At 40.4% G+C, this 26,090-nt stretch overlaps 1 protein-coding gene across 4 annotated transcripts in view; it reads left to right on the top strand.

The window, feature by feature from the left end:
- The window catches only part of HRH4 (histamine receptor H4), a 28,765-nt gene extending 2,994 nt beyond the window's left edge, over positions 1-25,771 (top strand). The window contains exons 2-4 of one of the 4 annotated variants that reach the window (XM_047697185.1): positions 706-873; positions 18,291-18,454; positions 24,874-25,771. In XM_047697185.1, coding sequence (XP_047553141.1) covers positions 18,293-18,454; positions 24,874-25,707 — 996 coding nt within the window. In that variant the 5' untranslated portion in view covers positions 706-873; positions 18,291-18,292 and the 3' untranslated portion in view covers positions 25,708-25,771. Of the gene's footprint in view, positions 1-705; positions 874-9,031; positions 10,703-18,290; positions 18,455-24,873 lie in introns of those variants that run through there. The other 3 variants (XM_047697182.1, XM_047697184.1, XM_047697183.1) reach the window with 3 other exon arrangements.
- The last annotated feature ends 319 nt before the right edge of the window (positions 25,772-26,090 follow it).

Genomic DNA, 26,090 nt, shown 5'->3' with positions numbered 1-26,090 from the left:
CTGTGTTATAAATCTAAACATAGGTCAGCCTACACTTGTGGGAATTGCGTCTCGAGGAAACCCAACTTAAATCACAATCCTACAACTCAGCTTTAACTAGCTTACCCTACCCTAAAAAGTAAGACCTGCTAGCCTTTTCAGGAATCTCTGACTTCCTGGTCAACCATACCCTGTTTCTGCTCACCTCTCCTAATGCTCTCTAAAACTCACTCTTGCCCAAAATCCCTTGGGAAGAATGCTCTACTGTTTGTGGAGCACTGTACTCCCCTAATCTGTGCATTATTTTCCCTTGAATAATGAAACATGAAACTCATTACCAAATCGTATTATTGTCCTTTGACAGGCAAGAGATAAACCACAACTATGTGTGATTAACGAGAATTAGATTTGCAAATCAGAGTTGGATTTAAATTTTGGTTCCATGCTTTGGACATGGAAGCATTTTGGACAAGTTACTTAACTTCTTTGAGCCTTATTTTTCTCATCTGTAAAATGAGGCTAATAATCCTTCCTCACAGGGCTTTTGGAGGGTGGAATGAAATGAGATCTGTGTGAAATGTTGTTAGTCTAAAGTTTCTCACAATAGCAGGAGCTCGCTAGATGAAGGCCGGCATGTTTCTTATAAGAGCAGCAGAGAAGTCAGATCAGTGTGAAATCAATGATACTGGTGCTGAACATGCCACCCTGAAATCTGTCTCTTCTCAGGATTCTTTTGAGCTGATTATTTCAAGAAACTGCAGACCTAGCAGAAGATCCGAAAACCGAGTAAAAGTTACCCTTTGGTAATGGAAATCTACATTAGAAATGAGGCATGCACCAGCAAGATAGTGATTGCCAGATACAACTTTTTCACCTGAGAGTCTTATCTGCAAGGTAGGGCAGGCAGCCTTTGCTTACCAGTCATTTCCTCCTCTCATCTTCCCGTAGATTACCTCCTCTCCACAACACCTTTTGTCTTCAGCTGGAGATGCTATTTAAGGTAGTAGCTTGGACCATCTTGGGAGTTTTATTTATTTTTCCTGGATATCTCCCACATATACACGAGGCACAAACATTAATAAACTTCTGCTTGTTTTTCTTTTGTTAATCTGTTTTTTATTACAGGGAGTCTTCGCCAAGAGCTCAGGGGTATGGGATGATCTCAAATCAAAGTGGAGATGCTCTTTGGAGCTCAAGACAGGAGAGTGAATCAGGAAACCAGCAGCGGAATGCAGGAAGGAAGAACACTGGCTTGTGTTCAGCTGTAGGTCTCAGTGAGTGGGAAGTGTAGAAGGGTGTGGATCAGAAGTCTCAAAAGCATTTTTCTTTTCAACAAGAAACTCCTCTGTAGAGTCAAGTACAGCCACAGCCTGAAGCAAAGGGGTAATTTAGATTTAAAATGGAAAAATAGGTTTAAGTGGTCAAAAACAGATATAGGACTGAACAATTTGTTGAGGTAAGACTGCAGAATATAAAAGAAAAATGCCTGTAGGTTTATGAAACATTTAGAGAGCTAAGACAGTAGTATGGATAAAGTAGGCATCAATGTTGACTCTTTGGGGAAACTTTTTCTTCCTTTAGGCCCACTATTTTCCATTTTTTTTTTTTGTTTTATCTATGTCTGATTCTGTAGTAACAATGCTTAAAAACTAATAGGAATCACTGGATCTGACACCAAAAGCACAGGCAAGGAAAGTAAAACTAAGATAAATCAGACCACTTCTTTGCATCAAAGAACACAATCAACAGAGTGAAAAGGTAACCCATGGAATGGGAGAAAATATTTGCAAATCATGTACCTGGTAAAGGAGTTGATATCCAGAATATAGAGAACTCCTAAAATTCAACCCCCACCCCCCCAAAAAAACAAAACACCCAATATAAAATTGGGCAAAGTACTTGAATAGTTATTTATCCATAGACTATATACAAATGGCACATGAACCAATGCCAACATCATTAATCTTCAGGGAAATGCAAATCAAAACCATAATGAGAAATCACATCATAACCATTAAGATAGCTACTATGAAAAAACCCAAAATAACAACTGTTGGCCAAAGCGTGGAGATATTGCAGCCCTTGTGCACTGCTGGTAGGAATGTAAAGTGGTACAGCCACTAGGGAAAACAGTATGGGGATTCCTCCAAAAATTAAATGGAGAATAACCATATGATACAGCAATTCCAATTCTGGGTATATACCCCAAGAAATTGAAAGCAGGGTCTTGAAGATATATTTGTACATCTATGTTCATAGCAGAATTATTCACAAAAGCCAAAAGGTAAAATCAACCCAAGTGTCCATCAGCAGTTGAATAGATACACAAAATATGTTATATACATTCAGTGGGATATTTTTTATCCTTAGAAAGGAAGCCAGTACTGACATCTGCTACAGAATGGATCATCCTTGAGGATATTATGCTAAGTGAAATAAGCCAGTCACAAAAGGACAAATACTGTATAATTCTTCTTACATGAGGTACTTGGGGTCATTGAATTCATAGAGACAGAAAGTAGAATGGTGGTTACCAGGGGCTGAGAAGAGAGGAAAATGGAAAATTGTTGGTAATGGGTGTAGTAGAGCTTACTGCAAGATGCAGAGTTCCGGAGACTGGTTGTCTTACAATGTAAGTATACTCATCACTACTGAATGGCACACTTAAAAAATGGTTTAGTTAGTAAATCTTAAGTTATGTGTCTTTTGCTACAATTAAAAAAAGTTACAAGACCCTATATGATGTAGGGTAGCCTTGGCTTTGTTCTAACTGTTGTAAGGTGATGTGGCAGGAAGGGAAGAAAGCTCCAGAGAGAGTAACTGATGGAAGTTGTCTAAAGGCATTGGATGGGTCTGATCAGTGTGAGAAGAAAAATCCCCAGCTGAAATGAGTGACTTAGAATTGCATTGGTGGAAGGACCTACAGCTTATAGTTCACTATTTTACTTTAAATTTATTGAGAACTTTTGCTTGACGCCAGAGTGCCAGTGCGCTAGAGAAAGAATCTTGTGAAATGAAACAGAAGTAGACAATGAGTCAGTCAGGTAAGATCTTGTAGACCCTGATAAGATTTTAAAAAGAGCAATGTGAAAAGACAAAAGTGTTTCAAGCAGAAGAGTGACACAATCATTGTCTTTTAGGAGAAGAACTGTAGCTGCTTGGCAGAAAATAGATTGAAAATGAACAAGAGTGGTTAATGGGAAGAACTTAAGTCGTTGCAGTAAAAAGGAGTTAGTGGTAGTTTGGATTAGGATAATAGCAATGGAGATGAAGCTATGTAGATGGATTTGAAAGACGTTTAGGAAGAATATTTAGAATTTGGTGATGGATTGGGTACAGAATGAGCCACTGGCACAGATGCATATTCTGTTACTCTCATAAATATATCTGTTAAAATTTCTTTATTTTCTGAGGGTTTCCTTGGTCTTCCTATTCCTAGGCTTTTGTGAGTTGCCTGAAATACACTTGTTTGCCATTCCTCAGCACAGGGATGACAAATGGGTGCCATCCTTTCCAAACTGGAATATCACAGAACTTCATTGGTGTATGCCAATTTTTAAAAGTTATTTTTTACTTTAATTTTGTTTCATTTGGCTTATGAGTTTGCAAGTTAGTCACATATTCTAATTAGGATGAGAAAAATAACTGGAGAAAGCATGGGTTTTGTTTATTTTGATTCTTAATAATTTGAATTTCCTTTTGGCTTTTATTAGAAGGGACTGGAAAAACTAAATTTGGCTTTGCTAATATGACTGTTTGGCACCTATCTACTGATGATGGAATCTATGACACATTGTTGAAACTACTGAGTGAAGTCTAAAACTGTGTTTACAATATATATTTACAGCTACTGCAAGTCCACTTTCAAATAACACTATACTATTTCATGTAACCATAGGTAGTGTGAATATGCTATAATAGCAAAAAAGTCCTAATTCCCCCCTTTCTGTCCCTTGTGTCATTGCTGTCTTTCATTTCATTTATCTATAAGCATATATATGATATCTACATAAGCATACATAACCAAATATATTATTGGCATTGTTATTTTAAACAGTTATCTGTGAGATCAATTAAGAATTAGAAAAATAAAAGAATTTACCTTCATTTATTCTTTCTTCAATGTTCTTCCTTAGCTTATGTAGATGCAAGTTTCTGACCAATAGTATTTTCTTTCTTTCTAAAAATCTTTTAACATTTCTTGCAAGGCAGGTCTAGTGGCCAAAAATTCCCTTAACTTTTGTTTTTCTGAGGAAGTCTATTTCTCCTTCACGTTTGGAGGACAACTTTGCAGGATGCTGGATTCTGGGTTGCTGTATTTTTCTCTCAGCACTTAAACAATATTTCACTCTGCTCTCATCTTGCTGGCATGTGTTGGCATGGATGTAATTCTTGACTTTGTTCTTTTATGGGTAAGGTGTTTTTTTTTTTTTTTTCCCCTCTGAAATTGTATCAGGACTTTATCTTTCATTTTCTGTAAGTTTGAGATAATATGTCTAGGTGTAGTTTTTTGGGTATTTATCCAGCTTGGTGTTCTCTAAGGTTCCCGGATCTATGATTTAGTGTCTGACATTTGGGGAAATTCTCAGTCATTGATGTTTCAGATTTTCTTTTGTTCCTTTCTCTGTGCCTTCACCTTCTGGTATTCTCATTATGCATATGTTACACCATTTGGAGTCATCCCACAGTCCTTGGATATTTTCTTTCTTTCAGTCTTTGTTCTTTTTGCTTTTTGGTTTTCAGGATTCTATTTCCATGCCCTTGAGCTCAAAGATTCTTTTTTTCAGTTATTTCCAATTTGCTAATAAGCCCAGCAATGGCATTCTTCATTTTTGTTACAGTGGTTTTTTGTTTTTTGTTTTTTATCTCTAGCATTTGTTGTTGTTGTTGTTGTTGTTCTTTCTTAGGATTTGCACCTCTCTGTTTATATTGCCCATTTGTTCTTTTCTTTCATTTTCTTTTTCTTTTTTTTTTTTTTTAAACTGGGATATAAATGACATATAACATTATGTTAGTTTCAGGTGTACAACATAATGCTTTGAGATTTGTATATATTGCAAAGTGATCACTACAGTAAGTCTAGTTAATATATATTACCGTAAGTAATTACATAACTTTTTTTCTTGTGATAACTTTCATGATTCACTCTCTTAGCAACTTTCAAATATTATTAACTATAGTCATCATGCTGTACATTACATCCCCATGACTTACATAACTAGAAGATTGTAACTTTTGACCCCTTTTATCCATTTTGGCTATCCTCCCCTCTCACTCTCCACCTCTGGCAGCCACCTGTCTGTTCTCTGTATCTATGTGCTTGGTTGTTGTTATTGTTATTGTTGTTTTAATTTTTAGATTCCACATACGTGTGAGACCATATACTATTTGTCTTTTTGTGTCTGATTTATTTCACTTAACTTAATGCCCTCAAGGTCCATCCATGGTGTCACAAATGGCAAGATTTCATTCTTTTTATGGCTGAATGATGTTCCACTGTATGTATGTATATACATATACATATATGTATGTATATACACTACATTTTCTTTTTCATTCCTCCATCAGTGGACACCCAGGTTTTTTCCATATCTTCACTATTGTAAATAATGCTTCAATGAACACAGAGGAGCATAAATCCTTTCAAGTTAGTGTTTGTTCATCTGTTCTTGCATGCTGCTTATATTATCCATTAGAACCCTTAGCATATTCATCATCGTTGTTTTAAATTCCCCATCTGATAATTCCAGCATCCCTGCCATGTTTGGTTCTGATGCCTGCTTCATCTCTCCAAGTGTTTTTTTGCCTTTTGGTATGCCTTCTGATTTTTTTTTCTTGATACCCAGTTACGATGTATTGAATAAAGAACTGCTGTGAATATGCCTTTAGTGATGTGGAATGAGATGTCAGGAGATAGTCCTATGATTACATCTCAGTCTTTTAGTAAGCCCATGTCTCTGGACTGTGAACTGCACAAATATTTCTTACTCTCTTCCTTTAGGTGGGACAAGATGGCTAGAGTGGGCTGCAGTTGGGTGTTTCTGTTCCCCTAGAACTGTTAGGCTCTGATCTAACCCCAGCAGGTTAAGCTCTGCTTAATTAGTTTCCTCCGAGGACAGACCTCATTAAGAACAGAGTGCTCTGACATTTTTCAAAATGGTTCCTTTTCCCCTCCCCTTGCTGGAATTATGAGGGGATTTTCCTGATATTTACCCTGGGAACTTGGTCAAACTCTTGGAAATAAATCTCACAGTATTGTGGGGCCCTCCCTCTGACTGGAACCCCTTGGAATTTTAAACTCTGAGTTGTCTGCACTGGTCCTCTAGCAATTTGTCAATTACAGTTGAGGTTTTCTTACCCTGGCACTAGTTCCTTAGTGTTTTCTGTTTTCAGACTTCCTGCTCTGATAACTCGTAACTCTGTGTATTTGCTTGTTTGTCTTCCCAATCTTGAGGACAGCTGTTTGCCCTGTGTCCATCCCTCTGAAGAGTTGGTTTTTCAGTCTGTTCAGCTTTTTATTTAGTAGGGTAGAGTAGTGAATTCTAAGCTCCTTATATGTGGAATCAGAAGATCCAAGATCATGTTTGCATGTTATCTAACTTGTTTAAATATAATCATAATGACCAGATTTTAAATGAAATCCTATACTTAAGACTGTATTCAGCTCTGTCATCTGCCAACTATGCTGTTGTGCTTTTTTAAAATTTTTATGAGAGCTTAAATGAATCTACATTATTTGAATGCTAAAATGTGATTTCATATTGATCTTAAGTGCTGGTGAGTTTTCTTCTTAATATTGGCTTCCCTAATGATTTCATGTCTTAAATTTAAATGATTTTATGTATTAAACCTTAAATTTCTATTTCACAAGCTTGAAATGGACTTTGTATGATGTTTAAGATAGAAAAATATTGTTAAACTGAATAGAAAATACAGAAGAGTATGGTACTTGCTTAAGAACAGACATAAAGATCAATGAACTAGAGTTGAGAATCAAGAAATAAACCCATACATTTATGGTCAGTTGGTTTTCTATAAGGATTCCAAGGCAATTCAATGGGTAGAAAGTAGCCTTTCCGACAAGTAGTGTCAACTTGATATCCGCGTGCAAAACAATGAAGTTGCACCCTTACCTCACACCATATATGAAAATTAGCTCAAAGCCTCCAGAATACCCTTGAACTAAACTCAAAACCCTGCAAAGCTGGTTGATGGGCTGAGTTTCTGGGTCAAGGCAGAAATAGTGGAACTTGCTCTCCATCCATGGAAATTATTTGGGATTTTGTCATTCAACAAATACTCATTGGCTACCTATGCTAGCAACACCATAGTGACCAGGACAGACTCATCCAGAGGTCTGTCTCTCCACACTGGATCAAGCTCTTGCTCCTCAGGGTACCTTTTTTGAAGTATATTTGACATGTCTTGCTTTTTAAGAAAGAAAGAAAGAAAGAAAGAAAGAAAGAAAGAGAAAGAAAGAAAGAAAATTAGCTCAAATCTTAAAAGACCTAAATGTAAGAGCTAAAAGTATAAAATTTATAGAAGAAAACATACTAGTAAATCTTCATGACTTTGGATTAGATAGTGTTTCTTAGATGTGACACCAAAAGCATAAGCAATTAAAAATAATAAATTGGAATTCATCAAAATTAAAAACTTCTGTGCTTCAAAGGACATTATTTAGAAAGTAAAAACAACACACAGAATGGGAGTAAATATTTGCAAATTGTATATGATAAGGGTCTAGTATCTAGAATACATGAAGAAGTCTTAAAACTCAACAACAGACCACCCAGTTGAAAATGCAGAATAGCTTCGGGAAGAAAAGAGCTTGGTCCTTCTACTTCCTCTTCATCCCTAAATGCAGACCTGCTAGAAAAACTGCATGATGATGGTTTTAGCTTCTTGTTTGTTAAAGGAGATGCAACCTTTTGGGAACCTGGGTACAGAGTTCTGATGGGTAAGGTTAAGATTCTTGCTGTGTCTCTCTTGACATTAGTAAGATGAATCTGTAATTTATCATTCGATTGCTTTATATGTACATGTCTTCACAATCACTAGATGAGGCAGGGTGATATTTATTTCTGTTCTTAGTTATATAAGCATAATTAATGGATTAAGTTAAAAGATCTAAATAATGCCAAATCACTGGTCACAGTCCAATAAAATAAATTATTTAAGTTAATTATTTAATAGCAAATTGCTAATTGATATATAAAAGCCTCTAGATGTTTAACAATCTTGATTAAAAGGTCTTAATCATGACTTTTTGAATGTTAAAGTCCATGATATAAAACAATCTTTGTGAATAACTTCTACCTGAATGCCTATGAAGACTACTGATAATAGACAGTTGACGGGATTTATTTTTTATTTTTTTAAAGATTTATTTATTTATTTGAGAGAGGCAGAGCTAGAGCGTGCAAGGAAGCAGGGCCGTAGGGGCAGAATGAGAAGGAGAGAAAGTCCCAAGCAGACTCTGCTCTAAATGTGGAACCTGATGTGGGGTTTGACACAGGGCTTGATCTCATGACCCCGAGATTATAACCTGAGCCAAAACCAAGAGTTGGTCACTTAACTGACCGAGCCACTCTGGTGCCCCACAATGTATTTTTTTTTAATTTATTTTTATTTATAGAACTTGGATTTTTAAAGCATCATAAATACTTAAAAGAGAATAGTTAGACATACATCAGGAGTGATAGAAAAGGAAGTGTCTTGCCACATGAATTATAGCAAATTGACACCATTAAATTTAAATAAATTCAAATAGAGTACCTGGAGTAGAATTCTGAGCTACACACCTAGTCCACTCTGTGTTCACACAAGTTAAGAGCATGAAATGTAGGGGCGCCTGGGTGGCTCAGTGGGTTAAGCCTCTGCCTTTCGGCTCAGATCATGATCTCAGGGTCCTGGGATTGAGCTCCGCATCAGGCTCTCCGCTTAGCAGGGAGCCTGCTTCCCCCTCTATCTCTGCCTGCCTCTCTGCCTACTTGTGATCTCTCTGTCAAATAAATAAATAAATGGGAAAAAAAGGAGAATGAAATGTAGCCCAACATGATTTGTCATTCTTCTTTTTCCCAAATGTTACCTACCTGGCAGTCCCCTTCTGTGAAGGCAGTTCCCCACAACCTAAGGCCACAAGGCAAGCTCTCCAAGTCTGTTGGATTGCTTTCTCTTCCCACATGAAGTTACAAAAAAATAGTCCAGATTGCCATTCTCTGTCCATCAAATAAATCCTTGTTGACCTCCTGGGCCAACTCACTCAGTGCCCTTTCACAATTTTATCTGTCCTGCTTACCGTCATCTTGTTTACTTTTGAACCTTATCTTTTACCACAGACCCGGTTAGCCTATCAGCCTTTCTTTCCTTCCCCTTTCACACTGAATGCTCTGTAGAGCCTCCAGTTTAGAGACTGGAATTAAGAAACTATACTAAACCAGTGCTGCCTGGCTTTTTTAATAGAAAGACCTTCAAAGTTGACTGAACATAAAAACTGGCTAGTTTGGAAAGGGACTTTGTAACTGGAAGAATGTAAAAATTCCCAATGCCTTTTGTTAGTGAATGAATAATGGGTGAATGTGAAGAAGAATAAAGATGAAGGAGAGGGGCAAATGGGGAAAATCATTTGGAGTTTTTAAAAAAGATCACTTTCATTAATTCGCATGCCATGAATGAAAAATAGTCAAATCAAATCAACCTTAAGTCAAATCTCCACGTAATGTGTATTTTATTTTTATCAGCTACATTTTTAAAACAATCACAAGCACCCTCTTACACACAAGACTTCTGGCTTATGTGCAGTTAAAATATACACATTACATAGCTGTTCTGTAGCAGAGTCCTGTCGGGTACTTCCTGACTCCCAGCTTCATCTCCCCATTGCAGGAAATCTGGTAGGGGCTCCTCCTACATGTCCCCTCTCTGCTCTGTGCCTGGAAGCTCACAGAAGACTGTAAGCAGGGACAACTGCAGAGCTGACCTCGTTTTCTCCCCTTTTCTCAGGGATCACTGTCCTTTACTGCCTGATGTCCAGTGCCTTGAAAACCATTCTTACATATATTCTGTCCAGTTTCTTTTGTTTGTATCAAATGGGATGGTGAATTCAGCCCATGGTCTTCCTTTGTGGTCAGAAGGGAATCTTGAACTAGATCTCTAACAGCTGGAAAAATAAACCTCGTTGGAGCCCCATTTCTTACCTATACACTGAATCAATTATATTTCACACATAGTATGTAATATTGCTCTATTAAGGGGAGATGGCTAAATCATATTCAGATGTGTACAAGAAAATATCTCATTGTCTTCTGGAAAAGACTTTTTCAGTGTCAGTTAAAGGGAAACTGTTATCACAAGATTACCTTATCAAGAATCAGGAAGTACAGTGAGATCAGCATTAGATTTTGAAAAATATTGTTGTGAGTAGGAGACTATATATATTAGGTATTCGATTGGAGAACAGACTTGTCAGAATTTTCTTGCTGCATTAATTTGCTCTATTGAGCTTCTTTATCATTTAATGTGATACCAGCTTCTAACGGCATGAACGCAACTACTTTACCACTAAGTACTCGCGTTACTCTAGCATTTTTAATGGGCTTACTAGCTTTTGCTATAATGCTAGGAAATGCTGTAGTTATTCTAGCTTTTGTGGTGGACAAAAAGCTTAGACATCGAAGTAATTACTTCTTCCTTAACTTGGCCATTGCTGACTTCTTCGTTGGTAAGTTACATATCTTTATTTCAGATAATCTTTTCTAATTATAATTTACTTCTAAAACCTTAAAACTAGCTTTCTTCTTTTTTTTAAATAAGCGTTTGTGATTTCCAGGGACTGTATAGATTTGGGGATGTTAAAAACATAAAGTTTAAAAATTGAGGTTCTGGGGAGGCTATATGGCATTTTAGAGGAAGGGTATATATGTGTGAATCAGGTTTGTAGGAGAATTTTCATTTGACAACAGTTTGCTTTATGCAGAATAAAAATAAGTCCGGAATAGTTCTAAAATTGCTCTAGTCCAAGAGTTACTTGTTTCTGGAATTATTTTCCTTGTATGTTTAGGTTTATAAATATGTGTAGAAATGTCAGTTGATGATATTGCTTTATAGGAGTTTCTAGTATAATTTAACTTGTCATTGTCTATAACTTCATAAATGCTTTCATTTATTTTACGGTGAAACAAAACTTGCAGAATACTTAACTTTATTGCCTGGAATGTAGGGTTGCTCAACAATGTTAGTCCTCTTCTCTTTTGATTTCTCTGCAGGTAGGTGTCAACTCAAACCAAGGTCACATTTGGTAGTAGATTACCTATCATGTGTAAGGACAGTTAAGTACCCAAGTATGATTAGATAATGAGATATATAGAAGACTACGTTAGTCTCTTGCTTTGGTAAGGTTTCAATGTAGGAGGGTGGATAAGAGAAACAAGTGACTGTAACAGTATAGAGTATGACTTAAGAATCACGAGACCTTCCAAGTGCTATTGGGAACTCAGAGAAGGGAGAGGGCCTGTTTGGTTAGTGGGTAGCAGCATCTGAAATGAACTTCAAAGGATGGGTAGAACTTTCAAAGGCAGAGATGGAAAAGGAGTATTCCAAGAATCAGCAAAGACCTGCTGGTAGGAAAATCATTGTGTACATCTTACTAAGTCTGAGCCCCAGGCTGGCTGTATCAGATCAGTAGGGGATGAAGTTGGAGTAGTTGGAATCTATGTAATGAAGACTCTTGAATACTAATGTGTCTGGAATGGCGATTACTTAACAGGTAGCGTGGAGATCTGGCTTTTTATTTTTATTTTTATTTATTTATTTATTTTTAATTTCTTTTCAGCGTAATAGTATTCATTGTTTTTGCACCACACCCAGTGCTCCATGCAATACGTGCCCTCCCTAATACCCACCACCTGGTTCCCCCAACCTCCCACCCCCTGCCCCTTCAAGACCCTCAGGTTGTTTTTCAGAGTCCATAGTCTCTCATGGTTCACCTCCCCTTCCAATTTCCCTCAGCTCCCTTCTCCTCTCCATCTCCCCCTGTCTTCCATGTTATTTGTTATGCTCCACAAATAAGTGAAACCATTGGATAATTGACTCTCTCTGCTTGACTTATTTCACTCAGCATAGAGATCTGGATTTTTAAAGCAGGTGAGAGATCTGATGGTTCGACGCTTCACCTTAGAGGGATTAGCAGACACATAGCAGGTGGGAGAAGCTGGAGCAGGTGGCAGTTTGGCTTCAAAAACATTCCTACAGCAATCTAGGCCCAAGTCATATGTTAAGGCTCCGAGCTACTGTGGGGAGGGTGGAAAGGAAGTTGGGGAGGGAGGTGGAGCTCAAGGATGGGGTTGGGCAGGAGAAAGAGAAAAATGAGATAAAGATTAATTTCTGGCTACAAGAAAAATATGGCACAATTAATAGGAATGGGGGCATTTGGGAGGGCAGCGGATACTTCTGATATTGTGCTGATAAACTTTCTGGAGGAAACTTCTACCTGGAGAGATGGGTTTAGGAGTCACGGCACAGATATGACTGAGTTAGATATAAAGGTGGAGAACCAATATAGAAGTATTGAAAAAAGGCAACAATCTCTCCATTCCTCTCCTCAATTCTGACCCTCCAGGTAACTCACATTAACCACTTGAGGTAGATCCTTCTACATCATTCTCTACAATCACAGAAACAGACATAAATATATGACTCTATTTATGCGAACAGAGAGAATATTCTGCTCTAAATATATTTATCTCTCTTTGCCTTCTTCACAGAACTGTATAACTTTTAGATAATACTTAGCACTTACCGCTGATTATGTGTTTTGACTAACTCAAAGGGAGTTGTGGTAGGAAGGGATGGGGTACAACTCTACCCAACGGGGAGAGCCTGAGGGCTGAAGCTTTTGAACAAAGATGGTACTAGATAAGAACAGAGCATTTCCTTTTGTGGCCCAGTGGAAGGACTAGGGCAGCCTCACCTACATGGGCTTGGGCACCACAGTATAAAGATGTGTTGGGTGTTGGGGAAATGTCCCTGCAGATGTAGTTATCCAGTGGTTCTGGGGGGCCCCCGCCACTGGCATGTGGCTGGAAAAATAAATGGCTTTGATGCTGATGAGAGCAATTGGACACAAGCCAGAATCACTTCATCCTTCGCATTTTCCATGCCCCCTGCCAGCTTCATCCAGACGTAAACTTACTTAACAGTATTTGCCACGATGCTCTTAGAATTAGGGCAGCCTCTGAGAACTTTCTAAAACAAGTTCAGAGTTTTGTGTTGAGGCTCTTCTCTTTCCTCATCTGCACACTATTCCAGGAAAAAAAAGATACATATGGATATCTATAGAATTGGTATCACATGACTAATGTTAGCTTGGGCTGCTGTAACAAAATACCATGACTTAACGGCAATGGACTTTCTCATGGTTCTGGAGGCTGAGAAGTCCCAGATCAAGGTGCCAGCAGATTTGGTTCCTGGTGAGGACTCTCTTCCTGATTTGTAGGCAGCTTCCTTCTCCATGTGTTGTCCTGTGGCCTTTCCTCTGAGTGTGTATGGAGTGAGCAAGCTAGCTCTCCAGTGTTTCTTCTTATAAGGACACTAATCCTGTTGGGCTAGGTTTCCATCCCAATGGCTCATTTAACTTTACCTCCTTGTATGCCGTATCTCCAAGTGAGGCCACCCTGGGGGGTAGAGCTTCAACATATGAATTTTGGGGGGACACGAACATTCAGTCCATAACACCCTCTATGCATTCACCATTATCCACACATTCCACTCTTGGCCCAAAGAATTCACTGGGGCTTTTAGCTCCCTCCAACTTTTGATTGTCATTTTCCCATGGAAGATGTAGCTTCTTAGCTGGCTTTGGAAAGAAGGGGTAATACCAGGTTGGTGATAATTTTCAAGCAAACTGGGCTTTCCCATTCTCATCTATTCATTTATCCAGTATTGGTTTTTTTTGAAGCAGGCACTTTTTGAGGTGGTGGGGATGGTGCTTCTATTTCTACTTAGCAGGGGGGAAGTGGGGAGAAACATGATAAATGTAAACAAGTGAATACAATTACATAGTGTTTTAGAGGGTAGTCATTGCTAGTGAGAAAAACAGCAGGGATGAGGGAGAGAAAGGGTGCTAGAGATGGAGGTTGCCATTTAAATGTCAGGGGTAGGGCTCATTGGTCAGGACACATCAGAGTGACTAGAAGAAGCTCTCTGAGGGAAGGGCATTTCATGCTGAGGAAAGTGCGAGGATCTGGGGTGTATGTGTGGTGTATTTGAGGCCGGGCAGAGAGAGTAGTGGGAAGTGAGACAGGAAAGGTGGCAGGGTAGGGGTGGGGTATAGGCTGGGGTGAGCAAGTGGCCTGGGTTCTCACAGGGTTCCCCCCTCCCCGACCCACAGGTCTTTTCTCCTCCCCCTGTTCCTTTACCTCCTTGTTCTTATTTCTTCACTGCCTTCTCTTACTACAGTTTGTTTTCTTTTACTCTCCACTCCCAACCCCCTTAATCTGTCATGCCCAAGGCTTATTGCTCTTTTCAAGAAACTAGCTCTTAGTTTCACTTCTCAAGTCCATTTGACCCAGAAGCCCGATTCCAGAGTGGAAGTTATAGAAACATTGCAGAGTGGGTATATCCTAGAAATATTTCCAATTCAGTTTTTGAAACTCCTTTGGAATAAGCCACAAACATTTCCACTCAGCAAGACAGAAGATCTGAGCGAGATATTTGTGCTAAAATATCACGTAGAACATGAGGTGACAGCAGAGTTTCAGTAAAGCCAAAGGAATGGTGGTGGTCGTGGTGGTGGTGGGGTGCCTGGGTGGCTCAGTTGGTGAAGTGGTTGTGACGTGTGCCTTCTGCTCAGGTCAGGATCCCTGGGCCCGCATAGGGTTCCCTGCGCAGCCGGGCATCTGCTTCTCCCTCTGACCCACTCCCCACCCCTCAGATAAATAAATAAAATCCTGAGGAAAAAAAACACACCGAAGGAATAGGACTACAGCCTGTTTTAAACTGCTCTGTCAAGCAGCCACTAAAGATTTGAACACACCTAGACACACCCTTCCTCTTTCATCTAATTCAGAAAATGTGTGGACAAGATTGTTGAACTCACCCCCAATCTTTAATGTTTGAATAGACTGTGGTGTCTGTAATGCAAATGACTACTGGCCTTGCGCCTTTTGTCATTCTGTGGAGGAAATGAGGCTGCGAGATGTGTCCAGGGCCGAGTGTGTGTGTACATGCGTGCGTGTGTGTGTGTGTGTGTGTGTGTGTGTGTAACACTCATGTTGGAAATATCAGATGAAAGCCACAACTCTGGGCCAAAACATGCTACACATCTCTGTTTTGAAGATACTTTGATTTATCTCAGATACTTTATCTTATCTGTTTATACCTATTTTATATCACAGGTGTGTTCATGCATGGGCAGGCACACGGGCGCTCCTTTGAGATGGAAGTCCCCATAAGGAAGCTTGGTTATCATTAAAAATATAATCCAAACGTGAAACCAGCAGGCAATTTGAACTACATATAAGAACTGACCACACAACTCTTCCATCTTGATAATGCCTACATGTGAACTTAGGTAGAAAACACTCAATTCCGTGTTCCCGTTCACTGGTGCTGAAACCACACCCCACTGGTTATATCCTCAGATCATCTGGTTTTGGGAGAATGCAGGGTTTCCTTCATCCTTCCCTTTCCTTCTCCTTTCTTTTGCTTTTACTACTGTTCTTCAAGAGAGGCTAACTCGATTTTCGTAGGAAAACAGGAAATCTTGCCAAGTGCCTGAGAAAATAGAAGATTCTCACTGAGCTTCCTCTTAATAGGTTACATACTCAGTGAGCAGTTGTCACCTGTCTGAAAAGTCAATACAATGAAAAACTTGAGCGAAGCTAAAGGAAAGGGAGCCCAGAGCCCAACCATTTGCATACCTGTTCACTCAGTAAAGGGTAGTGTTCAAGTCAGGAGTCCTGAAATCACACTTCCTGGTTTCAAAGTCAATGAGGTTTCAAAGCCTGGGTGGCTTAGTGGGTTAGACATGACCCTTCTGCTCAGGTCATGATCCCAGAGTCCTGGGATCGAGTCCCGTGTTGGGCTCCCTGCCTAGCAGGGAGCCTGCTTCCTTCTCTCTCTCTGCCTGCCTCTCTGCCTATTTGTGATCTCTGTGAAATAAATAAATAAAATCTATTAAAAAAAAAAAAAGCCGATCTTCCACTTACTAGCTGAGTGGACCTTGGGCAATTATCTCCATCTTGAGCTATAGGTTCTTCATTGGCTAAGTCAGCATGGTTTCTTTCTTTCTTTCTTTTTTTTTTTTTTTAAAGATTATTTATTTATTTATTTATTTGACACACAGAGAGAGAGAGATATCACACGCAGGCAGAGAAGCAGGCAGAGAGCAAGGGAGAAGCAGGCTCCCTGCTGAGCAGAGAGCCAGATGCGGGGCTCAATCCCAGGACCCTGAGACCATGACCTGAGCCAAAGGCAGAGGCTTAACCCATTGAGCCACCCAGGTGCCCCAAGTCAGCATAGTTTCTATCTCAGACAGTGTCTATGAACATTAAATGAGTTGATACATGCAATAGACAGAGCACAGTGTATGGCATGTGGTAACTTCATAATACATATCAGCTGTTACTAATTTATTTAAGTTAAATGTGGGAGCCACTGGTCAACTCGCAGTATTGTGAAAAATACAAAGATCAACTTGCAACCTGGTCCTAACCCTCGGGAGAAACAAATGAAAAGATGAAAGAAAGGCAAAGTAGAATGTGTTTGTATCTCCCTGATGGCTAGTGATGAGGCAGCCACTTTGGAAAACAGTGTGGAAATTCCTTAAGAAATTAAAAATAGAGCTACCCTATGACCCTGCAATTGCACTACTGGGTATTTACCCCAAAGATACAGAGGTAGTGAGAAGAAGGGCCATCTGTACCCCAATCTTCAAAGCAGCAATGGCCACAATCGCCAAACTGTGGAAAGAGCCATGATGCCCTTCAACAGATGAATGGATAAAGAAGATATGGTCTACACATACAATGGAGTATTATGTCTCCATCAGAAAGGATGAATACCCAACTTTTATATCAACATGGACGGGACTGGAAGAGATTATGCTGAGTGAAATAAGTCAAGCAGAGAGAGTCTATCATATGGTTTCTCTTGTGGAGCTTAAGGAATAACACGGTGGACATTGGGAGATGGAGAGGAGAAGTCAGTTGGGGGAAGTCAGAGGGGGAGACAAACTGTGAGAGACAGTGGACTCTGAGAAACAAACAGGGTTTTGGAGGGGAGGTGGCGTGGGGATTGGGTGAGCCTGGTGGTGGGTATTGTGGAGGGCACGTATTGCATGGAGCACTGGGTGTAGTGCATAAACAATGAATGCTGGAACACTGAAAAGATATTAAAAAAAAGAAAAAAAAAAAAAGGAAGTGTTTGTACATGAGAGAGGGAGGGAAGAGCAAAGTGCCAGCACCATGCAGATGACAAGGAAGTTCCAAGAAAGATGACAAAGAGAAATCCTTTTTGTGAAGTGAAAGAAAAATGAGCAGGAAGTAATTAGACTTCTCAGTAGAAGAGAGGAGGCCATTCCAGGAAGAAAGAATGCTATTGGCAAAGGACATGTGAAACTGTGGGCTGTGTTTGGGGGGAAGGCTGGCCCATCCTGTCTGGGTTGGATTATGAACATAAAGATGACTTGTTCAATCAGGGAAAGACAATTATCATATGGTTTCACTCATATGTGGAGTGTAAGGAATAGTGCAGAGGATCATAGAGAAAGGGAGGGGAAACTGAATGGGAAATAATCAGAGAGGGAGACAAACCATGAGAGACTCTTGACTGGGGGAAACAAACTGAGGGTTGCAGAAGGGAGGAGGGTTGGGGGATTCAGTAACTGGGTGATGGGTATTAAGGAGGGCACGTGATGTGCTGAGCACTTGGTGTCATATGCAACTAATGAATCATTGAACCCTACATGAAAAAATAATGATATATGTAGGCTAATTGAATTTAAATAAAAAAAAGAAAGAAAAAAAAGGATAACTTGTTCTCTATATGTCTGGAAATGCAAGTAGGGACCTGAGCCTAATTTGGAAAGAAATAAGGAAATGTATGATACTTAATGACAGCCATTGTAAGAATGGTATTTAAAGAATGTGTAGGAAATCAGTCCTGAGTTTTGCTAATGAAACACCATGAATTTCTAAATTATAATCAACCCCCTTTTGGTCAATTCAGATATGTTATTGTGTTGTATGCCTAGGTCTCTTTGTATTCATTGATATGCACTTTTTTTTGGCTTTATTTTTTCCCCTATACAGGTATGATCTCCATTCCTTTGTACATCCCTCACATGCTGTTTGGTTGGGAGTTTGGAAGTAGACTCTGTACCTTTTGGCTCATTGTTGACTATCTTTTGTGTACAGCATCTGTGTATAACATTGTTCTCATCAGCTATGATCGATACCAGTCAGTCTCGAATGCTGTAAGTCCAAACCTTCATTTACCTTCTTTAGAAGATGACATACTTGTACATTTTGGGTCCCCAAGCAGAAATTGTTTTAAGTGTAATTTTTTGTTTAGTTGGCAAACCTTAGAGGAGCCTGATAATCCTTCTGTTATGTGGTGCTAAGTTTTCATTGGTCCTTAGTGAACAATTTCTGTGTGTAATTTGGCTAAGTCACTCACTCCCCTTTGTGCTGCTAGCATGGGAAGGCCATCAAAAAAAACCCAAGACAAGTTGTTGGAAGCGGTATACTGAGTCCACAACAGATTGGATAGACGTATGAGTCCCAGTAGATTTATCAAGTCCATTCCTTACCCAAACTAAGACCTGAATATTTTTCGGGTGGGTGAGTAGAAAGATGCCCAGACTTTTGAATATCGTGAGAAAATCAATCTCAAATGGCCAAAGGAAAAAAACAGTATACAGAGAAGCTATAGTTTAGACAGTGGGACTAGCCTGGGAGGTCAAGTCCCAGTGCCAGTGTAGGAGCCATGCCAAGAAAATCCGTACTGATCCAAGATTTGGAATAGGCTCGTCAACAAGTTAGTGACAGTTCTTAAGCAGGCTAACTTTATGAGCAATAGAACAAGGGGAAAAATAAGGCAGATGCAAGTAGAGACAGAGGGTGTCAGGGGTATAGAAATATGGGGCAGTAATCTGAAGTCTTTGAGACCTAAATGGGAAACCTCCTTCATTCTTGAGTCCCAGGACCCACATCTCTGGGGGGTATGACTATGTGCAAGGGATTTTGCTAAATGCTGGGATATAGAAATGAAACCTTAGTCTCCACTTTTGAGGAGCATAATAGGCTCATGTGGAGAAGGATCCAGAAACAAGTGGGTTCGGTGCAGTGGACCAGGTGTAGTTTTGAAGGTTTTGAGAGGATGGTGACAGCTCTGGCTTGGGAGGGCTGTGCGGCTTGTAGCAGACAAGGTTGGGAGGGTATATTGCACAAGGCAAGGATCAACTGTAGGGACAAAGATGAGGCTCAAACAAGAGAGAAATTTATTTTTCTCTCACAGAACATTCCAGGAAAGCCTTGGCTCCAGGAACCTAGGTTAACAGGGTGACTCTGAACCTTCTAGGGCAGGGCTCAGCAAACTTTTGCTATAAAGGGACATATGGTCTCCATAGCAACTGCTCAAATCTCATTATGACACCAAAACAGCCATACGTGATATGTTAAAAAAATGATTCATTCATTGTGTTCCAATAAAAATTTATTTATCCAAACAGGTGGTGGGCCACATTTGGTTCATGAACAGTAGTTTGCTGACCCCTGCACTAGGTCATTATTCTCCTCCACATGTTCAAGGTTAGGTTGCTGTCACTCCAGGTTCTAGAAAGGATGGGGAAAAGGCCAAAGTCCAGGGCAAGGGATTTTCTTTTAACCAAGTAGTGCAGAATCATACAATCATTTCTACTCACAGTTTATCGGTGACATTTAGTCACATGGTCTCCCATCTCCTTGCAACAAATCTGGGAAATGTGGTTTCTAGTTGAGCTGCCATATTGTCAGGAAGAAGGGGAGAATGAATGTGTTGGGACATCCAGACCCTTGGCCTTGGGTACATCATTGACACCAGAGTCTGCTGCAGTTGGTACTAGACAAACTACAGAGAGAGCGGTGATGAGCTTGGATGACCAATTCAGATGACTATAAGCTCATGGTTTTCAAATTGCAACTTGTGACCCATTATTGAGGCATGAAGTCAGTTCGGTGGGTTGTGACCGTTTTTTTTTTTTTTTAAAGATTTTTATTTATTTGTCAGAGAGAGAGAGTACACACAAGCAGACAGAAAGGCAGGCAGAGAGAGAGGAGGAAGCAGGCTCCCTGCTGAGCAAGGAGCCTGATGCGGGACTCAATCCCAGGACACCAGGATCATGACCTGAGCGGAAGGTAGCAGCTTAACCAACTGAGCCACCCAGCCACCATTTTTTTCCAGTGGAAAAATACAGAAAAAACCATAGTTAAACAGAATAAAAATTGAGTATAAAATGTCAAGAGTATCTTGTACATAATAAATGTATTTTTTATGAGTACTTCTGTCTGGGAACTTAGTGATAATATAAAATGTATTTCTTAGTTTGAGTCCGTCAAAATGTTCAAAAAAGAGTGCTCTAATTCATAACCTTTCCCATTTGTGCTGAAACATTTCCTTTTATTTTCTGGGTTAATATTTCTTTTTAGTCTTCACTGGATGTTCCTTATAGGACATCCCTTTGCTGGATGTCCAAGCCCTTGGGTCTACCTTAGGTGGATGCAAAGGTAAGGGACAGTTTGTAAAGTGTGTAGAAGTCACAGAGACATGAGGACTGATGTCCACAGAGAAAAATGAGTGGGTTTGTTTCCTAGTCTTGACCTGAGGATTCCCCCCTGGCCACGCAGCCTATAAATTTGGTGAGGGCTGGGTCGGCTGGAACCAAGATCCTTAGTACACAGCATGGAGTTAACTGGCCAGCAAGAACCCTGCACCCCAGTGCATGGTGGCTGCAGGGGGCGTTCAGGCAGCTCTTGTGCCTCTGCTGGTGAAGAGTTCAAATGCAGCAGTGTGAGCCAGGAAGCCCTCAAAGACCACTGAAGCTCGTAGGAAGTGGTTGTGGCAAAGCTGAGCTCTTGCTGTAGTTTGAAGTGGAGGAGACCGTATGATAAGGCAGAGTCGTGGGCAGGGCCTGGGGAATGGAAATCTGACCATAATATGGAAAAGGTAGGCCCTATGCAGATGGCAGTGCGTGATTACCATGCTCAGACCCATTCTCTGGAGGGGCAGAGAAATCCGTGGGGCTGAAGCTAGAGTGGGTGGGGGAATAACAGTGTAGTTGGAAGGAGTAGGAATTCAAATGTATGCAGAATTAAGGTAGTGAGTGGAGAGTGCTTGCTTGCTTGCTTTCTTTCTTCTTCTTCTTCTTCTTCTTCTTCTTCTTCTTCTTCTTCTTCTTCTTCTTCTTCTTCTTCTTCTTCTCCTTCTCCTTCTTCTCCTTCTTCTCCTTCTTCTCCTTCTCCTCCTTCTCCTCCTTCTCCTCCTTCTCCTCCTCCTCTCCCTCCCCCTTCCCCTCCTCCTCCTCCTCCTTCTTCTTCTTTCTTCTTCTTCTTCTTCTTCTTCTTCTTCTTCTTCTTCTTCTTCTTCTTCTTCTTCTTCTTCTTTCTTCTTTCTTCTTTCTCCTTTCTCCTTTCTCCTTTCTTCTTCTTCTTCTTTTTTTTTTTTTTTTGACCTGAAGATGAAGAAATCAAGACCATGGAAAATATGGTTGCTGGGGACTCGCTAGTTTCCTAGGACTACTGCAGTTAAGTACTGCACATCAGGTGGCTTAAGACCACAGAAACTTCTTCTCTGGAATGAATTTCATGTTTGGAGACCCAAAGTCCTAAATCAAGGTGGAGGCAGGGCAGTGCTCTCTCTGAGGCCTCTAGGGCTGCCTGTTACATGCCTTTCTCTTAGCTTCTAATATTACCAGCCATCCTTGGCATTTCTTCATGGCCCTTGGCTTGTAGATGTGTCACTTTAGTCTCTGCTTCCATTGACAAATGGTGTTCTCCCCGTGTGTCTGTGTCTTTCTTATAAGGACACCAGTCCTACTGGATTAGGGCTCACCCTGATTGAATAGGACCTTATCTTAAAGTGATCATGTCTGCAAAGAACCTACTGGCAAATGAAGTCATGCCCACAGGTACCGGGTCTTATGACTTCAACCTATCTCTTTGAAGGACACAATTCAACCTGCAACAGGCACTTGGGATGGCCGTGCAATGCCAATTCATTAACTCCAGCAAGTCCTGGGGGCTGCTCTGCCTTATAAAGGAAACCTGATTGACAGAATGTTTGGATATCTTACTGGGGCAGGAAAGGAAGCAGGATAAGAGGCAATCTCCTGAATAATGAACATTTTCTGTCATGGGTGGAGGATTGGGCCACTGACTAATGTCAGGAAGGCCACTCCAACTGGCTGGGGCCTGGATTCAAGCAATGCTTGAGCTCTCTGTCAAAAATGCTACCCAGAGATGAAGAGGTGGGCATCATCTTTTCAATTCCCTTAGATGTCCATTATCCCATTTGACCTTATGCATAATAGAAAAGAGATTGCTTTCCAGCATATTGCATCACACCATTACAAAGGCTGAACAGAGCAATTAAAAAACTAAATGCAGTTTTATGACCATCTGGGTATTGTTACCATCTTCATAATCATTAGATTTAGTGCAAGAAATGTATTAATTAGTGGCATGAGAAGCAGAAGGCAAAAAAGTGTATTGTACTTGGGAACTTGTGGTCAGCACCATATGCATTTTAGCTTAGCCTCAGAAATATCAGTAATTTGGAAAAAAAACCCCACTTCCCTGCAGTTTTTAAAAATAACTTTTTTTTTTTTTAAGTCTGCTTCCTCTTACCTCCAGCCAACTGGGTGTGAGCCCTTCCCAGCCTGCACAATCCATCAAAGACAGACAGTGCTGGGCACTGTTGTGCCTTTTTAATAAAAACGAGAAAACACTGTAGCATGAGATTAGGAACTCACAGAGAAAATAGTACATGAACAATGGGGGAAACAGAGGCATGTTCCAGTTTCTTGAGGAAATCATTTCCTTTCCCTTGAGTGAGGAAATCAGAGAAATATGGAACATATGAGCCGGAAGGATACTTACTGATCCAAAAGAAGCTCAGGGAGGTTGTCTGTTCCAGGTCCCCTTAAAAAAAGTCTTGGTTCATGTGTTTATCCCTCATGTAGGGTGGGTGAACTTCTAGATTTCTTTTTTTTTTTTTTAAGATTTTATTTATTTATTTGACAGAGAGAGACACAGTGAGAGAGGGAACACAAGCAGGGGAGCAGCAGAGGAAGAGGGAGAAGCAGGCTTCCCACTGAGCAAGGAGCCTGATGTGGGGCTCGATCCCAGGACGCTGGGATCATGACCTGAGCTGAAGGCAGAAGCTTAACGACTGAGCCACCCAGGTGCCCCAAACTTCTAGATTTCTTATAGAAGATATTTTTGAAGATATTAAGATCTATCAAAGATCATGGGTCCTGAGAACTGAGAGCAATCCTTACTCATAGAATCTCATTTTCCCTTATAGAAGCCAGTCTTTGTGACCAAGCAGATCTAGAACATTCTCTACCTTTTTATTTTTTTTATTTTTATTTTTTTTAAAGATTTTATTTATTTATTTGAGAGAGAGACAGTGAGAGAGAGCATGAGCGAGGAGAAGGTCAGAGAGAGAAGCAGACTCCCCATGGAGCTGGGAGCCCGATGCGGGACTCGATCCCGGGACTCCCAGGATCATGACCTGAGCCGAAGGCAGTCGTCCAACCAACTGAGCCACCCAGGCGTCCCATATTCTCTACCTTTTTAAAAAAAAAGACCTTGGTGCTTGCCTTGGCCGTGTCTCTCAAAGTGGTTGGCCAGCACAGCTTTGGCACCATTTTTGTTGAGTGGAAATGTTTATAGAAGGAAATGACTTGGTAATGCTCAGTCATATTACGCTATTTCTCTATAGTAGGTTTAGACTTTTTTGGGGTGGGGTCATCTTCTTGGGAGTGATGTAAGAATTCTCTCTTCTTGACACCACCTTGACGAATCAGGATAAATACAGAATAGATTCTTCCTGAATATTAGAATCAAAAAAGCCAGTGGCTCTCAGTCTTGTTTGATTGTGACCGCTGGGAGAAACGCATTTGATACTGGGGTTCGGTACACGTGCTTCTCTCTCTCTTTCTGTAGGTCTACATTCCCCAAGCCAAAGCATCATCAAACAATACAGACCCTTGCAATTGTGAGGCATTCTGACACTGAGTGCTCTCTTTCATTAAAAGAAAAATGCCGCTTGTGACCCAGCTGGCAGATTGTGAAACACTGTGAAAGGGGGCACATAGTTTTAGTAGTTTGCCCATTCACATTAGTGTCTACGGAGTTGGAAACATCACGTTTTGTTTTTTTATTTGTTATTTTTTAAAAGATTTTATTTATTTGACAGAGAGAGAGAGAGAGATCACAAGTAGGAAGAGCAGCAGGCAGAGATAGAGGGGGAAGCAGGCTCCCTGCTGAGCAGAGAGCCCAATGCAGGGCTCAATCCCAGGACCCTGAGATCACGACCTGAGCCAAAGGCAGAAGCTTAAACCACTGAGCCACCCAGGTGCCCCAAACTTCATGTTTTTATTTTAGATATTGATCTTAACGTTTTCTAGAATTTCAGAGGCTTAATCTTGAGGGTTACAGATTTCCTCTGGAAGGTCCCTAAGAAAGTTTGCCTCTGGAACTGAACCCTCTCTCCTGGCCCATATCATGTTACCCAGGGCCAGGGAGCTTGACTACCTCTTGCATAGCCCTGAAACTCCTGAAGGCCTATGATAGGCCTTCTGCAACCAATACATGTTCATTATATTGGAACAATTTATTTGGTCTCTTTTAGGTATCTTACAGAGCTCAGCACACTGGGAACTTGAAGATCGTGGCTCTGATGGTGGCTGTCTGGGTGCTGGCCTTCTTAGTTCATGGGCCAATAATTCTAATTTCAGAGTCTTGGAAGAATTCCAGCTTGAGGATCTTGGAGAAGGATTGTGAACCTGGATTCTTTACCCTATGGTACATCCTCGCCATCTCGTCATTCTTTGAATTCGTGGTCCCAGTCTTTGCCGTGGCCTATTTCAACGTGTACATTTACTGGAGCCTGTGGAAACGTAGCAATCTCAGTCGGTGGCAAAGCCAGCCCACACTCACTTCTCCTGTCTCTCCCAGTAACTGTGGGTCCTCACTCACGGGTAGACTGTTTCGAAGAACATCTCTTCCGGAACCGAAGGAAACAGCAGCACCATCTGCTCCTCTGAAAAGGCATGAAAGAAAGGGCAGCCTCTTGTATTCTTTAAGAGCCCAGATGAATAGCAGTATAATTGCTTCCAAAATGGCTTCCCTCACCCATTCTGATTCACTCTGTCTTCACCAAAGGGAACATATTGAACTGCTCAGAGCCAGGAAATTAGCCAAGTCACTGTCCATTCTCTTAGGTGTTTTTGCCTTTTGTTGGGCTCCCTATTCATTGTTTACAATCATTCGTTCAGTTTACCCACTAGACCAGCGTCCTCACATAGTTGGGTATGAAATCACATTTTGGCTTCAATGGCTCAATTCCTTTGTCAATCCTTTTCTGTATCCCTTGTGTCACAAGCATTTCCAGAAGGCTTTCTTGAAACTATTTCCTATGAAAAAGCAGTCCATACCATCACAGACTCGGTCAATGTCCTCTTAAAGGTAATTTTATCCTTTATAAAAATTTTAGTCTTAATCTCACCTCCATGAATTTGATGTGACTTTCATTTTGCCCTTTCCACTCTACCAGGAAAGTCCATAAAATTGTAACACTTGAAAACTTAAAAAAAAAAAAAAAAGATTGGAGCCTGGAAGTCAAGGGAAAATGATCCTGGTGAATAATAATAGTACAGTTAGATTTAGATGACAATGTTTTTGTAAACTCATAGCCACAGATCACTGTACCTTTCTTTCTCATTGCCTCCTCTTTGTCTTTTAGATCTTGATATAGCACTGATGGTGAAAATTAAGAGTTCTTTTTTTCTTTCTACATTCAGGGTTTGCTATAGCCTTATAGCCTAAGTGAATTTCCCTTTTTATTTT

This window comes from Lutra lutra, chromosome 12 (assembly GCF_902655055.1).
Source record: "Lutra lutra chromosome 12, mLutLut1.2, whole genome shotgun sequence".
Taxonomy (NCBI): Eukaryota; Metazoa; Chordata; class Mammalia; order Carnivora; family Mustelidae; genus Lutra; species Lutra lutra.
Note: the sequence above shows the minus strand (reverse complement) of the source record. Positions and strands in the feature narration are given on the sequence as shown.